Genomic DNA, 14,510 nt, shown 5'->3' on the forward strand with positions numbered 1-14,510 from the left:
AAAAATCACATTTGCTACTTTATTTCCAGGTCTTTATACTGTAGATACATATTTTTCCCTTACATTATATTTTCCCTTACATTCATGTTCTATGCGAATGAGTTCTAGGAGAGCAGACATTTTGTTTTGTACACTGCTCTATATGCCATACCTAGATGGTGCCCGAAACAAATATTTTTTAAATGAATGAGAGGTTTCCCCCTTCTGGAATGTTTTTCTTTCTTCCTATTTAAATATTCTATATTTTTTAGTCCCCTGTGAAAGTATCATCCTTCGATGAAGCCTTCATTCATCTTAGTTTATTGTGAAAGTTTCATTCTGTACTAAAGTGGTACAGCAAATGCTACTTCTTGGTTAACTTTTGATGAGTGTGGAATATGTACTCCCCAGCTGGATTTTAAGCTTCACAGGGACAGGGACTAGGTTTCAAGAATCTTGTATCCCTCATGCCCAGTGCCATTAGAAAGCAGGTGGTTGGTACTCTTGTGAATTGACTGGTTAAGGTAGTCAGATGGGCCACTATGTGTTTACCTTCAGTTTGGCTTATTTTCTATGTGTGCGTTCTCAACAGGGCAGTATTTTATCCTAGGGGGCAAACATCAGTTTGGGGAAGGGAGAGATAGGAACATAAATCTTAGATGCTACAATGGTTTGTGGCTCTCTAAAGTTCAACCGTACCCAACAAAATCTTATTCCTTAGTATTTAATTTTATGGGGTGGGGTGCAGGGCGTGGAGATCAAGGGGAAAAAAAAAAAGTCTACAAGAGCTCCAGAGAGAGGTGATAATGAAGGAAGTGAGAAACACTGGCTCAGTGCTATGGGATGTTGGGACCCAGAAGGAAAATGGTGATGTGAGAATTGCATGATAAATGTAGGAAGGGAACCCATGAATAATTGAACTTAAAGAGGAACCCAGGCCTGCCTTTTTCTTTGTCTTCTGTAATAGGTGCATTCCTCTGGCTGGAGAGCTATACTCTCATTGGTTAGGTACTCACTCTGGGGAAAGCGGGGTGGGTTATCATTGACATCCAAGAGGGTGATGTTGACTGTTGTGGTCCCAGCTAATCCTCCAAGCTGCCCTCCCATGTCCTTGGCTTGGATAATCACTTCATAGTATTCTTTGGCTTCTCGGTCCATGTTCATGAGTGCTGTCCTAATTACACCTGCAGGATAGAAAAGACTTTTTTAAGAACAAATCCACCAATTCAGTGTTTAAGATCAGCTTCTAGGTTTCTCCCTTGTGCATTGCTAATATCTAGAGTCGAGATGCAAATCATTTATATTTTATTAAACTTGAGGTCAGAATTCTAGCTTCAAAACAGTACTGTGCTTAAACAAATGGTGAGTAAACACTGTTCCAGCAGGAAGAGCTGAGGGCCCATTTCCTTTGGCGACATTACCGAGAGAGAACAGGAGGTGGCAGCAGTGGTTCCCCAACAGAGTTTGGGACTCGCAGTCCAGGCCAATTTCAAGGGTCTCTCTTGTACCAAAGAAAACTGGGGCTTCGGGTCCCGGAGAACAAAACCTCGTATGTCTGCAAATCTATGATTTTAGATAATTCTCTTTCAGCCCGCTCTTTCTTTAGCCCCTAGGGCCCTTGTAGCGTGAATGACTTTTCTTGAGGCAGCTCACTGCTAGGCTGCTTGTCCCTGCCTCCTCAATACCTGTAAGCAGGGTTGCAATTCTGATTTGATTTTCCTTTTGTTATATATTCTTTCAATTTTGTTACGTTCTGCTTACCTCTGTGCTTCACTGATTTCCGTGAGCTGGGACATGAAAGATGCTCTGTTGAGTTGTTCATTTTTAACATGCATAAGGGCTGAACTCCCCCAGACAGTAAGTAGCAGTATCACAGTGTGATGATACAGTTTCATTTGAGAAGAGGCGTCTAAGTCAAAAGCCAGTGAACTGCGCTGTGTTGATCCTGCCAAGGATGTGCTGTAATGTTTTATCCCCCTTTTAGCCCTGCTACGTAGAAAAGTTGGCTTCTCTACACTCTAGGCAAAGATTAAAGGCTTATTTACTGCAAGTTTACAGCATGACCCTTGGCTAAATAGACCTTTTGCATGCAAAGAGAAGAGACTGGGAACCACAAACCTGTCTCCAGTTTACTCCTACAGTGTATATATTGCATTATAGTCATAACATTCTAAAGTGAAATATGCAGCATTTTCCTTTTTTAAATGCACAGCAATAACTATCTTTTCATGTATTTTTGACCTTAACACTAAAGATGCCCCCTGGGAGCTGTCAAAATAATGTAAGGTTCCTCTTAGGATATAAAGGACACATTACCCTCTTCCTGTCTGTATTTGTCTTCCCTGTGGGCATCCCCCCCCCCCCCCCGCTTTCCCTCCCCCTCCCCCTCTGTAGAATTGTTAAAGTTACTGTTTTATAGAAGTCCCTCACTGCAACCTTTTTTCTTTACTCCTAATAATTTACACTCCCTCACTTTCTGATTTTATGATATAATTTTCTGAATGCCTGGTTCCCCTTAGGACTTTTGGAAAAAAAAATTCTATCAGGTTGCTAATAGAAATGTATTTTTTCTCTTTCAAATGGAGAGGTGACTTTGAGTGTTAACCATTTACTTTACCTCTGTGGCTGTAAGTTTCTTTACTCAAGTTCCTTGTTAATTACCCTTAGGTCTTCAATTTTCCTGTATGGAAATGGGAGTAACAGTCCTCCCGTGTATTTCACAGGTTCACAAGAATAATGGGAGGCTCAAATATGGTAATGTCTGTGAAAGTATTTTAAAAGGAAGAAAGCTTGGCACAAGTGCAGGATAATCATGATAAAACATAAATTCTGTAGTCAAAGCTCTCAGGTAAAACTGAAAGAAGCAAAAAAACACAACCAAACTTCTTTCGATTTGTCCTTTTTTGTCACATTCCTTTTTACCCATCCAGTTCTTTATGCTTTCCTCCCTGTGAGAGCTTCCCACTCAGCACCTGCTTTTTGGGGGGGGCACATCCCATGCTGTGAACTCTTTACCCCCTCAACAAAATCTGTGTGTCCCAGCATCCATTTATTCTGGCCGTGTTCTCTATTTAGTACAGGGTGGTTCAATGGGAAGAACATCAGACCAAAAGTCAGGGGACACATCTACAAATAGAAGCACTTTATTAGGCCTCAATTCCCAATTTCCTTATTTGTTAAGTGACCGGTAATGGACTGGATGATTCCCTTAAGGCTCTTCATAGTTTCAAACAAAATCAATGATCTTAGTTCTCTAGTGAGCGAGCCCAGGTTAATGTGTCAATCCTCTCAGGTCTTCTTGGAGTGATAAAAGACAATCCCTGGGAATAAATTCAACTGTAGGAGTTATTGAAGGCTGGTGAGGATGTCCCTTTGTGTAGGCAGGCCTTTTGGCCTCTCCAGTCAGACTCTGGGCAATGTCTAGACATAGTGCTGCTCTTACCCACCAGGGCAGTGCTGGTTTGCTGTCTTAATCCTAACACCTGTAACAGTCTTCTTTCGTTAATACAGTCCCTAGAGAGTCCTTGAAAAGGAGAGTTGGGTTTGTCATAAGTACCAGTTTTGAATTAGTAGGGCATAAAGCAACCACCTCTGACGATGTGCATCACATACCTGTTTTGGAGTCCACAGAAAAATATGGCTGTCCCTGGAGAATGCTGTATACTACCCGGGCACTGTTGCCGTAGGTCGGATCATCAGCATCTGTGGCTGTCACCTGGATGACAGAGGTCCCTGAGGAAGAGAGATGGTGGAAACCTGTTCAAGTTGAATTGGTAACGGCTTGGAAGCAATGCTGAATAGGCAGTCGTAATGCATTTGCAATTGTTATGTTTGGGAGAACCCCTTTTGAGGTCAAGCTTCCATAGCTCCTAACTTGTGCCTCTCTAGTGAGACAGGAGTTATTTGTGTTTTAAATTCTTAGTAACCAGTGAGAACAACACAGCCTTTGGGTTCTTCATTGCTCTTTTATAATACCAAAATGCTTCTCCCTTATGAATCATTTATCTATCTGTCTATCCTCTATCTTTTAAGAATCAGAACTGAATAACAATGCTAAGCTTATTATTACTATTATTTTTTACTATGGCTGATTTCATTGTCTAGTTTCCTGCCTAGGGACTTGGTTGTCATTTTCGGTCCAGGTTTATAATTTGTGAGCTGTCCTGCACATTCTCTCTTTCTTTGCATATAGAGAGGAGGACCTTCTGTAGAAGAACTGCTGTCTGTGAGAATCAGTGACTCTCCACCTTACCCACTGGTGACATTTCTGGCACAGTGGCGACATAAGGTCCATCCAGGAACTTGGGCTCATTGTCATTGATGTCTTGGATTTTGATGATGAACTCTGACTCTGGCTCCATTGGTCTGCCGGTCCGCCTGTCTAGGGCTTGAGCCCTTAAAGTGTACTGGGCCCTTTCCTCTCGATCAAGCCTCTGAATGGCATGGATGTCTCCCGTGGTGTCGTCAATGGTAAACACGACACCTGCACCTTCTCCTGAGAGGATGTATTTGATGGATCCATCTCCCCTGTCCATGTCTGAATGAAGCTAGGAAAAAAAACAAACCCGGAAAGCTCATGGATATGAACAGGTGTGGGAAATAAATTGATTTTCACTTTGGTCCAAACTTAAGACCTTCTTTCAAATAGGAAGAATTTTTTTTCACTCAAACGTTTTAAAATGTTGGTCTACAAAGAATTAATATATATTGAACATGATTGTATCAAAGACCAAATATAGATTGATGAATAAGTAAAATTTTTTCACATCACATTCAGTATCCTGAACTTACTACTGTATTTTTAGGTGCCTTTCCCTGAGAAGTATAGAAAACAGGAGTTCTGGGAAGTATAGGCCCCCACCCAACATGAGAATAGGAGCAAGTCTAATAAGGAGGAACCTAGCATTTCCACTTAAGAAAAAAAAAATGGACAAACCTAACCTTTTAAAATAAGTATTTGACATAAACTGAGTTTTAGAGTTTCAAAAACCTTGTGATGATTCAAGTTGCCTGAAAAACTGATGAACTGATGAATAAATAGGCTATGGCCACTGTCCTGGAAACTGTAAATGACCTCCAGGGACTCCTGCAACTCTCTGATTCTGTGGTCCCAATTCAGTAATTTCATTCAGTAGGACTATGTATGCGTGCCTCTGTTTCGGGTGTCAGAATGGATTTCACGGCCAGTTGTTGGTATTTGCATCAGTGTATCTCTCTTTGGTGGGACCAGTTCCTGGGCTTGTAATTGAATCACTCAAATCTATATGTGGATGGCTGAGTTAGGGGCATGCTTTTATCTGCCCATCCAACTATGTTATCTCCTGGATTACTTTGTAATGAATGATAAGCACTCTCAAAAGGAGTCCAGGGCACTATTTTCATATTACGCCTGGAAATACTTTTTTGCATCTCTAATTACAGATAATGTTTTATGGCAGGAATCCTGAAATTTTGTGTTATCATATAAGTAACAGTCTCTCTCTAAAGTGGGTTTTAGCACTTTGCATAGTTCAGAGATTTAGTTTATAAAATGGGCAACCAGTGTTAGCCTTAGACTAGTGGGGGCAGACGTATCTGGCCTAAAACATGATGTCAGTTGTAAGTCGAGGGCCTTTGACAAAGATTTGAACATTTATTACTCTCAAATATTTAATATTATAAATGTGGAGAACACCATTAATACTTTGAAAGGTTGTTGGGATCATTAGAAATTAATGTATGTAAAGCACCGAGCACAGCGTCTTTCCCATAATAGGAATGCTATAAATGGGGCTGATTATGATGATGATAATAATGACGGTGATATGCATAGAGAAAAGGGTATTAGCATGCCCAGCTCTTCTCTGCTCCCTTCAAGCTTTCGGGAATGTAGCAGAGACTATACAAACAACCTGTTGGCTTTTTTATTATGCATAGTCTAACGGGGAAAGTGCTGCCTGAAGCGTTGCTAGGACAGTGTTACTCTGAGGATTAAATGGCAGAGACACCAAGAGGACACCTGAAAATGTATTCACAACATCCTCAGACAAGGATGGATTTGGAAGTTGTGGCTGGCTTTGAGTTGATCTCAGATTGACTCATGGCCAAATCATGCAGGCAGCGATTTTGCCGCCTAAAGGAATTCAGCTGTGTTGTACCTAGAGAGGGGAAATAAGAGAATAACATTGACCAAAAAAATTGCTAGTGGATTTTTTTTTCTACTTAAAGAATTCTATTTAGAATACGAAATTCTCACATTTCCTCATTCCATATACAGTATTATTATTTTTTGCGATCCGAATCTTTTATTTATGCAGTTAAAAAAACCAGAGGTGCCCAACTCTTACTGTGTAGAATAGAAAGCCATTTTATTGGGACCCAGTCATAAAGAAATGAAAATCCATTCCATCTGGAACTGTTTCCAGGCAAAGGAATGGGATTGGGAGGAGGAGGAGAGGAATCTCAGGATTTTTTTTTCTTTTTAAGATTTATTGATTTATTTGAGAGAGAGAGGTAGTGTGTGCACAGTGCAGAGGGGGGACAGAGGGAGAGAATCTCAAGCTGACTCCTCGCTGAGCTTGGAGCCAGCAGGACTTGGTCTCACGACCCCTGAGATCACAACCTGAGCCAAAGCCAAGTCAGACACTCAACCAACTGAGCCACCCAGGGTGCCCTAGGGTTTTTTTAATATAAAAAAAAAATGCTGTGTATTTATATATGTAAGACATGTAATCCTAAGGCATGTGGCATAGAACTTTTACTTATAATGAAATAGGTTCATTTAGGGCATGGCAGATTATTTAGGGGGAAGAAAACAGAATAGAAGCTGACATAAAGTACCCAGGACTGTTTTGAGGTGTTCTATTTATTATCTAAAAAGTTTTGTCCTGTGGTCCTTAAAAAAACTAAGCGTACTTGCTGTTATCACAGGCCAAACTTAAGTGAGTATTGTGCCTATGGAGAGTGCTTAATAAGTAATAGAAGGCTCAAATTGTTGCTGCTGCAGAGGTCCTGGTTCCTTAGGAGCCATTCAGCTGACTGATGTTAGTAGAGTGTGGGCTGAACATCAGATCTGTTATCTTTTGTTTTTGTCTGTATTGGGAGAAGAATTTGAGAAATTCTCTGGATGGTAAGTTCCTTGAAGGCAGGAACCATGTGGCTTTCATCTTCATGTGGATTTTCACATGTAGCAAATGCTCAATAAAATTGTATGGGATGAGTGACATAGGGTATAGGATTAGGGTTAAAGCTTTTTGTGAAGTGTTACCTTTGTTTAAAAAGAGCTAGCAAGCATCTTTCAGATAGCTTCTGTGTGTGTGTGTGTTTGTGAGCTCGTGTGTAAGAAGGAGAGAAGGGAGGGAGGAGGGGGCGAGAGGACATCCACAGAGAAGCATGATGAGCCTTTTATGAACAGGGACAAATGGGGACCAGCTATGACAGGGACCAGAATCTGCTTACACAGAACTGTTTCCTGAGGAATATAATTGTATCATTTCAGGGTCCAGTCAGGGAACAAAACCTAAACCAGTTATTTTAGCAGAGCAAATTTAATATGGAGAATTGGAAAGGCAAAAAGGGAACACTGAAGTTTTGGAGGGTTAGAAACTCCAGGAAACAGCTAGTGTCCCTCAGGCTGGGGGCAGAAGGCAGCAGTTGGGGCTCCTGGAATCTAGATGTTTGGAGGAGGCTGGGCCTGAGGCCTCCGAAGAGGGAGTGCTGTCGCCTGGGGCTGCGGCTTCAGGAGCTTGGAGGAGGTGCCCCCAGCACCCACTTCTCTCAGACTTCAGACCCAGATTTCTGAGAAGGGGCTGCCATCCAGTTGTGCTGATCCTTCTGTGGGGGTGTGATGAGGCTGGTGCTGGGAGTGTGGGGAAGATCCAGGACCTGGAACCACCTGTTGGCTAGGTAATAGGAACAAGTCCCTTCTCCCTCCTCCTGCCTCTAGTTCTCTCTCTAGTACACTCTGCTGTCTGAACCCAACGGGGAGCTGGTCGGAAAAGGAGAAACTGGCTCGCAGAGTCCTAGCCCTAACTGACATCACTACGGGGAGTATGGGAGGGTGAATACAGAGCTGAGAGACTCTAGCTTAATAACCAGCATGGTAATGTGCATTTAATATTAGGGTTTACCAGCAGTAGAATACACATTTGGTTACGACAATTGCAAATGCGAGGCATTGATAACTTTCCCTTAAGTCACTCAGCAAATTGGCAGTGTAATAAAATGTTTTATAATTTATCCATATTTAATTCAGCTCATGTTGACTGAGTACCAGCTCTTCAGAGGAAGGGAAGGAGCTTCTGGAATGGAGCTGGCAGCACATGGTTATGTACATCTTGGGAAAACATTCTTCCTCCCAAAATCTAAACAGAGTAAGATAAGTGGATATCCTACTTATCCTAATAATGCTTTAGTTTATAAGATCTTCAGCCAAAGGAGTAGTGAAAGATGGAAAGTCCAGGTAGTTTATGAAAAATCTTAGTTGATTTAATATCTTAAAAACAAGGGTGATTTTCACTCTTTTTGTCATCTTTCATAGTGCCTTGTACAATTCCAGGAGCACAGTAGTGCTTATACTTTGTGGTTAGACAGCTTCTGTGTAGCTGTTAACCTCAGCATGCCTTGGAACCACTGCTTCGTGCCCAAGCACAAGCTCTCTGCATCCCACTCTTTGCATATGTCAATATAATCTAGCTTTAACTCGACACTGCCTTGTCCCTGGAAAGCCCAGTGTGGATTTTATAAGGCCATACCAATTACAGCTGATAATTGTTGCCATACGCCTCTGATATAAGCAAATACTCAGGCAGGCTCTCTAAAAAGACATCTTCCAGAGCTCAAGGTGACAAGCTAAATGCCCCTGGGAGAGAGGGAATGAAAGGTGGATGAATTCTCTTTCAAAACAAAGTAAGGGGGGGAAAGTGCCTGGGTAAGTGAATATATAACGTGGAGTAACACCCCACTTCACTGGCTGCTCAGTGTTGGCTGGATGAGATGGCTGTCGAGATGCCCAGGGTGTTCTGTGTCCTGGGTTGGGGTGCTTAGGAAAGAGTGGGCTCTGATCATGAGTACTGGAGAGAGGGTGCTAGACAGCTAAGTTCCCAACGTCGGGAAGCAGTTGGGCTTGGTTGGATTCCTGGTGCCCTAACACCCTTGACTCTTCACTGTATTTTTCAGGGCCAAGTCTCAGGGCAATGGAAAGGGAAGCCTGTGGCTGCAGTGTCAGATTTTCTGTTACCTTCTTTGTAACTTGGGGCAATAAGCGTAGCCTCTCCGAGCCGTGTTCCACAGGCTAATTATCTGAAAGTGGTGAGTCACACTTACCTCACAGCACCGTTGTGATGATTAAATGATCTGCTCTTTGTGACTGTGACTGCCACATAGTCCTGTGGTAGCCCAGTAAAATGTTAGATACCTTCGCCTTTCTGTAGGGTCGTATGTCCAGCCTTGTGCTGGGTACTCAGTGTTGGGGAAGTGTAGGGAAGGCTAAGGATGGAATCTCAGCTTCTACCCCTGGGAGAAGTGAAGAGGGCTCTAGATTGTACAAGTACACAAAGCCATTACTGAATACAAATAAATGTATTTTCTTAAACTTATTTTAGCAGTAGCCATGTATGTCTAGTTGGAAGAAAGATTTTACAAATAACGAGTAGCTAGAAGTCTGTGGAACTCTGAGCAGATAGAAGATGTGTTCATGATGGAAATGGCTTTTAAGCTAAGGCCCTGAGCAACTGGAATGTGATTGAACAGAGAGGTGGTGACAGTGTGTCCTGGTCAGGGCAGTAGCATGAGTACATGTCTGTGGTGGGGACAAACGTGGTATGTGTATCAGGGCCAGTGAGGACACCAGCATGACTGGGATCAGGACTAGATTTGTGAAATCGTAGGGGAGGGCTGGATAAGGGAGGAAGACTCATGTTCTGCAAGTCCTTGAACTGAGCCAAGAGCTCTGATAAGCATTGGAGCTCCCACGCGTTCTTAATCAGAGGAGTGACGTGATGGAAAGTGTGCTTTGAGGAGATGAATGTCCTGAGTCCTAGGGAGTGGGGACGATTCTCTACCGGGAGACGGGCAGTGGCTGCTTAGTTAATCTAATCATGAAGAGCAGAGGGACCACGGTAATGACAGAGCCTGGAGAGGATGAGGTGAATCTGAGAGAAACTGGCAAGGAGATTTTGACAGGATGTGGTGACTGGTTGTACATGAGGGAGGGAGAGAAGGAAAGGAAGAAGTCAAAGCGAAGTCACAGATTTTGAGACTAGGAGATTTGTGGCTGCATTAGGTTACACACATTACTGAGCTGCTGAGTTCCCACAGCAAAATCCCTATCTACCACTATTACTCCCACTATCACTACTATGCTTACAGAGTAATGATCATTAAGATCTTACTCTTGGACCAAGTCCTGTGCTAAGCACTTTACATATGTTAGCTTATTTAATCCTTATGACACCAGGAAGTATTAAATATCTTTTTAAAGCACCTTCTATGTGACAGGTACTGTGTTAGGCCTTGGGGATAAAATGGGAGCTTATAGTCTAGTCCAAGGCTTCAGACAGTACTCATGTAAATAAACAAATGAATTAGATATTGTAGGTTGTGATGAGAGCTCTGAAAGAAATAATGGCCGTGAGAGAGTCTAACAGAGGGGCCTACCTTAGGGAATGGTCAAGGAAGACCTTGATTCAAAATGAGCCCTGAAGAGTGAGGAGAGGCCAACCACAAAAGAAGCCAGAGGAAGAATATTTTATTTTGGGGGAAAAATCAGGCAAAGCTTGGCAAGTTGTAGGAAGTGCCAGAAGGCTATGTCCCTGGAACACGAGACGAAGGGAAAGAAAGTGTGGCTTGCGATGTGGTGGGAGGACAGGGGGGAGCCTGGGTCAGAGAGGAATGGTGTTGGGAGCTGTGGGGAGGAGTCTGGGTGATTCAAAGTACAGTGGGAGGACATTGATGTAAGCAGAGTGACATGGTCTGATGCTCATGTGTGGAGAATGGATTGGAAGAAAGTGTGGGTAGAAGTGTGGAAACTGGTTGGGAGTCCAGGTGTTTGCCCAGGTGAGAGATATCAGTGGAAATGGAGGTGGGAAAAATGAAGGATTTGGGATGTATTTTGGCAGAGGACTGACAATTTGCAGGTGGAGAGAATGTGGGGGCAAGAGAAAGGGAAGAATGACCACCTTGTATCTGGTTTTAGAAAGTGAGTGATGGCAGTGCTAAAAGACTGGGGGCAGACCTGGTTTGGGAGAAAAACCAAGAATTCCTTACCAGATATGCTACATTTGGGACGGCTTTGAGTCATAAATGTGGAGCTGTCACATATGCGTTAGGGTTTATGAGTCTGAAGCCCAGACAAGTGGCCTGAGCCAGAGATGGAGGCTTTGGTTTAGAGGTGGTGTTTAAAACCATGGGGATGGCAAATCCATCCAGAGAATGAATGTGGGTAGAGAAGAGGCCCAGGGCAAAGTTGACAAGCTGGACCTCTAATGGATGGGGTCATGTGGAGGGAGATGGCCAGCAAAGGGGCTGAGAAGGAAGGAGGGAAAGACGGGATTGTGAAGGTCATGAGGCAGAGAGAAGAAAGTGAGTCAAGAAGGAGGGACTGGTCAGCAGCATCTGAGGTGGTCGGTTCCATAAAATGAAACATCAAATTTGGTAGTAGGGAGGTCCTTGGGAGCACTGAAAACACGACTTTAATGCAGGGGACAGAAGTCAGATCTGAATTCAGAAGTGGGTAGGAGTTGAGGAAAGAGCTTATGCAGACAACTCTTTGAGAAGTTGTAGTTCTCTTGTTATTCCCATTTGATGTTTGAGGAGACAAGGCTAATGCGGCTTCAGTGCCCTGTCCAGAGTCGTTCTGGAAGCAATTGGCAAAGCTGGGTTTTGAACCCATGTGTGTTTGACTCTGAAACCCACATTCTTAGCCTCTGTGCTAAATAAGCGTTTAAGTTATCATTTGAATGAGTTATTTATTTTCTAATTAGGTCCTTGTTTCCCATTTTCTCTCACTTGGTTGCTTTCACAAAATGGTCTCTGATTAACATCCAAATAAAGTAAACACCGGAGAAAGCCTGGATTAAAAATGAAATGATGATAGATAAATCAAGGGAATTCGAGTGTAAAGTTTATAAATATATTCATTGATTGTCTCGAACTATTCTAAAGCACATGCTAGGATCTTCTAGAATGAAGAATGTTTTATTCTTTGTTTTTCCCCCCATTAAATTTAGGCCCCAGGCAATACCTGTGGAAATGCTTTGGGGGAAAAAAAAAACCCAAGCAAAACAAAGGGAAAAACCCCTCTACTTTCTCCTTTGCATTTTCTGGTTTTTTTCTTCCCCATTCTGTTATTCCCCAAAGCTGCTGCCGCTGCCTCTCATGGGACTCTAATGGCTCTTGCAGGGTCCCAGGCTTTTTCTCCAAAATCCCAATTCCTTGTTTTCTCCCACTTTAGAACAGAGGCTTGAACAAGGGGATAAATCTTTCCTTTTCTGACTGGTATCTGACAAAGCCAAAATTAGATTTCAACTAGCTGTTAAGTAACATACCACTAGTTATAATTGTTCTCAGGACTCCCAACACAGGCTAGGCGACCTCTCTTATTCAGTTCATATTTGTATTCCCTTTCAATATTTGATACCCTGATAATTAGTCTGTGTGGCCATTCTTACCTTGCCGACATACAAAGGGTCAGTTCCAGTATACTCTTCCAGAACAAAAAACTGGTTCCAAACCCAGCTCCTCTTTGTCCGCGAGTGTGACTGTGGCTTGTCTGACAGGAGTGCTTCTAATTTGCCTGGTGGTGTTGGTGTGCCCGAGAGAACGGCGGTCGTAAGGTCCATCAGTCCCCAGAAGTACAAGGACATGCCAAGTCCCAGCCAGCTCTTTGCATTGCTCATTCTACCCGAAGTCCACATGGGATTGCCAGGTTTTCAGAAAGTAAAGTACAGGATGGTAAAGCCACTGGAACTTGAGTATTTTCCAATGCAGTAAAAAAATACCAATGCAGTTTACCGGACACTTACGCTTCTCAAAGGAGATCTCGATTCAAGTCAATCTGCTTGAAGTTGACTTCCTGTCAAGTTAAGGAGAACACACTGTGATGATGTCAAATCCTCTCCTGTGGGCTTATAGCAAGTTCTCAAGAAATGTCAGTAAATATTCAGTTCTCTACTCAACGAATTAAAGAGTCATAACATGTTATTGCTTTAGAAATGTTTGAGTAACAAATAATATTTTAATAAAAAGAAGACAACCTATCTTGCTATAATCAATCCCAAACCTTTGGATATGGATTTCAGTGGGAATAAAACTGGTGAATAAATTTCTTCTCATTGGTAACATGGCTGGAGGGTTATGCTGTATTATTGATTGGCTTGAATTAATAGTGTGTTCTTTGAAATATTTATGATCAGACAGCCTTCTAAACTTTTAAAAACAGCATTCATTTCCAAAGTTTACAGCTAATAACTAATATTTTCATTAGCCCAACTGTTTTTCTTGGCTCATTAAAAAGCCCAAAGCAAATCTAACTACCTTTTTTTGCTACCCACAATTATCTTATGTCTATCCCATGTTATTGATAATGTTAGGGATCTCGGACTTCATTTATAAGCAGCCACAGATCACTTCTGACTTAATCATTTTCTGAGCTCCTGGTAGAATTTGAGTTTCACACTCTACTGCTTTGGCTCTGAAGCACTGAGAGGGGCTGCTACTGTGACCTTTCTAGGGTTTGAATGGTCAGTTAATCATTATATCACTCACAACAGACTTTAAAGTGCTCTTAGTCACATGCTACTCTGGGCATGTTAAGAGAGGCTAGCCAACACATTTTTTTTTCCTGATCTGAAAGACTCATTTAGACAAAGGGATGTTGACTTCTACCCTAGGGACACCTTTTCATCAGTCAAACTTCTTTTGTTGCTATGAAGGCAGATTAGCTGGTGACCTCACTCCTGGACTGTGACCTCATCCACCTTTTCTTCCTTTACTTTGGCTGGGCGCAATGAAATGGCATGGTGCTCCCACCACTCTGTCAAAACAACCAAAATGACTTCTGTGGGGTTGATATTTTCACTGTGAACCTGGAGAACTGTCATCGTCTCAGAACAGATGTGTATATTTGGGGATTTCAGACCCATGCAACTAAATAATGCTCCGTTTCTATAAGTGGTTTAAAATGAATGCGTTGATGGCATCTCAGTTACCACCTTCTACCTGTCACCATCAGAACTCGTTTTAGTGTCCTCGCCAATAGTCACTGTTGAGATGCACAAAAGAATTAAAAAATATATAATCATTTCACACAATACGCCGTTTCATTTCTGTGTGAGAAATCACTTCAATGAGGGCGCCTGGGTGGCTCAGTTGGTTAAGCGACTGCCTTCGGCTCAGGTCATGATCCTGGAGTCACAGGATCGAGTCCCGCATCAGGCTCCCTGCTCAGCAGGGAGTCTGCTTCTCCCTCTGACCCTCCCCCCTCTCATGTACTCGCTCTCTCTCATTCTCTCTCTCTCAAATAAATAAATAAAATCTTTAAAAAAAAAAAAGAA

General features: G+C 42.5%; 1 protein-coding gene across 7 annotated transcripts in view; it reads right to left on the reverse strand.

Moving 5' to 3' along the window:
- CDH20 (cadherin 20) overlaps positions 1-14,510 on the reverse strand; it is a 204,283-nt gene that overhangs the window by 42,641 nt on the left and 147,132 nt on the right. For 4 of the 7 annotated variants that reach the window (XM_064578800.1, XM_064578799.1, XM_064578802.1 and 1 more), the window contains 4 exons: positions 12,627-13,030; positions 4,232-4,526; positions 3,592-3,711; positions 996-1,163 (listed from right to left, as the gene is read on the reverse strand). In XM_064578800.1, the coding sequence (XP_064434870.1) occupies positions 996-1,163; positions 3,592-3,711; positions 4,232-4,526; positions 12,627-12,872 (829 nt within the window). In that variant the 5' untranslated portion in view covers positions 12,873-13,030. The remainder of the gene's footprint in view (positions 1-995; positions 1,164-3,591; positions 3,712-4,231; positions 4,527-12,626; positions 13,031-14,510) is intronic. The other 3 variants (XM_064578803.1, XM_045886612.2, XM_064578804.1) reach the window with 1 other exon arrangement.

This window comes from Mirounga angustirostris, unplaced genomic scaffold (assembly GCF_029215605.1).
Source record: "Mirounga angustirostris isolate CCGP_5_RB_7025 unplaced genomic scaffold, mMirAng1.0.hap1 SCAF_14, whole genome shotgun sequence".
Lineage (NCBI taxonomy): Eukaryota > Metazoa > Chordata > Mammalia > Carnivora > Phocidae > Mirounga > Mirounga angustirostris.